Below are 2,773 nucleotides of genomic sequence, written 5' to 3'. Positions count from 1 at the left end.
TCAAGTAAAGTGGCTGAAAGGAACACACAATTAAGATGCATGAACTGCAATTACACCATGTTGGGAGTCACCTGGATGCCAGACTCAAGTCACACAGGATGTGCATTGATGAGAAGTGTTCGGCTATTGGTGAGAAATGTTCATCTAGGACTGTTCAGACAAGCAGGCAGCTTCGCTAAGTGAAAAAAATTCCCTTTAAGGGATTCAGCCATGAACTAATGGCACTCCGTGATGCAGAGCTCTTTTCCACATGTAATATGTGGAGCGTGGAGTGAGAGGAAAGTAGGATCTAAATTCTTTGAAAGTGGGGAAAGATTTCTCTTCAAAGCGCTGCTGCAGGAACAGTTTAGCCTTGGCCTTGAAATTGGCTAATGCCACGACATCCATCACAAACATTTGTTCACTGCTGCTCTTGTCAGACAGATGGTATTTAGGCAGGGTGAACTCAGTCGGGCTGACTGTCTGCCTATTCAGGTAATCCATAGCTCCATCAAAAGGAAACAGTGACTGACTTCCCACCTGTTGCAGCAGATCTTTAGTTACATCTGCTTCTTTAGGCTCATCTGTCTCAAAACTCAGATTAGGATTTTTCTGAGCTTTCTTGTTGAAGGAATATCTCCAAAACCAGTAGTAAGACGTGGAGATGGAGGGAAACTTGAGCTTGAATTTGAACAGCGACATCTTTGAGTTCTGAACACATGCTTTGGCCTCTTCTCTGAGCTTTTTCTTCTGCAGGTAGATGAGCCTGAGACTCTTCTGACTGCGCCTGGAGATCCTAACTCTGGGGGTCACCCTGCGGCTCTCTAGCAAAGCTGGCAACAGCTTCTCTTTTGGATTCTGGGTTTTATCAGCGTCTGAACTTTCTTCGCCACTCCCTGAGAGATCTCTGAAAGGTGTGAACAGCATGGCTTCCCTCCTCCAGTTGTAATATGTGGATCTCGAGATTCCTGGAAACCGTCTTTTGAAGATTCTGTAGGGGAATGAGGTGTTTGTGGCGATGCAGTTCTGGAGGCTTTTCTTTGCCTCCTGCATCAGCGCCGCATTCTGAGCCCGATCACCCTCTAGTTTTTCAGACTTGAGGGCTTGCATGCTGGCAAAACCTTCCTCACTGGGTTGTTTCTTGATCTCTGGGGAGGACCAGTAGTCCTGTTCAATGCTATCGCCAGGACTCAGCTCTCCAGTTGAGCTTCCAGAGGCAATACTGCCAGTGGACATGAGTTCATGTTTCCAGGCATAGTATGTAGATCTGGAAATTTCTGGAAAGAACTCTTTGAACTGGTTCTGAGGGATGAGCTTCCCTTCCTTGTAGCAGGCCTGAAAAAAGTGTTTTGCTTCATACCTGGCCACTGATTTCTTGTGGTACTCTGAGCTCTGCCGCCTCCAGCGATAGAAGGTGCTCTTTGTGATGTTGAACTTGTCTTTGAGCGTGGAATAAGACAGCTGAGAGTCCTGACTTAGCAGATCTAAAGACTTCACAGATGGCAACCGCTGTTCGCTGCTGGGGCTTCCAATTTTGAGGTCACTGGCATGAATCAAGGCGACAAAGTTGTGAGGTTTGAATATGGAGCCCGCTTCCAATTCACCAGACCACATAATGTGGAGGGTGAATGGTTCAGTGTCCTTGGGGCATGTTCTGGGGCGAATGAGACGGTTGAAATAGGGCCTGATCTTCAGGTTATACATGGGGTAGATGGAGTAGATGTTGCACTGGAGGACAGATGACAACGCATAGACATGCCACATGTTAGCAAAAGAGCCAGGGAAACAGGAGGCCTTAACATCTGCATCAAAGATGGCCTCTAGCACTTGCATGGGAAGCTTGAGCATGTCCTGGGACTCCTCGGCGCAGAGAGAAAACCTGGCTGCCTGCAGCATCACCTTGGAGTCGATCATGCCGCAGAGGTAGTACTGCTTCCATAGCAGCATCTCCACCACCGTCCTCACCTGCAGCTCCAAGCTCAGGCTTGTGGAGCCCACCAGTAGCATGCTTGCAGCATCAAACAGCAGGTTCCCCTCCCCTTTGCAGACCAGAGGAAGCAAGCCAGCTGGTGCATCTGCTGGGTAGAGTCTGTGAGCCACCCCATCAACGCCCATCCAAGAGGAGATCTCCGTGCACAGTGCTGTGGGGAGATGGAAGGGGGCGAGGACCTGCTCCACTTCCAGGGCCACTTTAATCAGCGCATCCAGGCCCATGGACTCTGTTGCCTCCTGCAGCTCCCCCAAGACGGAGAGCACCACCTCTTTCCTCTGAATCATGCCTGCAGGAGAAAGTCAGATAAGCATTAAGAATGTAAGGATGCAGGAACTTGGCCAAATAAATAAAATTCAGTATGTTAAGACATTTTTGCAACTCAGTTGGATTTAAAAAGAGATATACATGAAAGAACAGTGGTCCTCATTCACAAGTTCCTAATCTTCCCAAGTTGTTTTCCTTAAATTTGTTCTTGTGAAAGGTCTTAAGAAAACGTCTATGTCAGATTTATGACATGTTTTTACACAGCAGAATTGTTTGAGCGTACATGGACTCTGTTCCTACCCTCTCGGAAAAGAAATTTAGTCAGGGAACATAATTGTACCATAATCCATCAAAATTATATTTTCTAAGCTGTACTGACTCCACACACCCCGTCTCATCTCCAGGCTTTTTATTTTATTGTTCTGTTTTAAAACATTAGGTTATGAAGAGGTACAAATAAGTACTTTTTCATTGGGAAAAACTTATTTAAGGTACACAATTGGACCTTAAAACCACTGTTGTACCTTTGAGGGTCCA

General features: G+C 46.7%; 1 protein-coding gene across 1 annotated transcript; it reads right to left on the bottom strand.

Moving 5' to 3' along the window:
• Positions 1-204: 204 nt before the first annotated feature.
• On the bottom strand, positions 205-2,256 carry vrtn (vertebrae development associated). Its single transcript, XM_036582732.1, has one exon. It carries the CDS (start codon positions 2,254-2,256, stop codon positions 205-207), a length of 2,052 nt encoding a protein of 683 aa, XP_036438625.1.
• Positions 2,257-2,773: the final 517 nt, after the last annotated feature.

Source organism: Colossoma macropomum, unplaced genomic scaffold, assembly GCF_904425465.1.
Source record: "Colossoma macropomum unplaced genomic scaffold, Colossoma_macropomum, whole genome shotgun sequence".
Taxonomy (NCBI): Eukaryota; Metazoa; Chordata; class Actinopteri; order Characiformes; family Serrasalmidae; genus Colossoma; species Colossoma macropomum.
The sequence above is the reverse complement of the archived record's forward strand: the minus strand, read 5'-3'. Positions and strand labels throughout refer to the sequence as shown.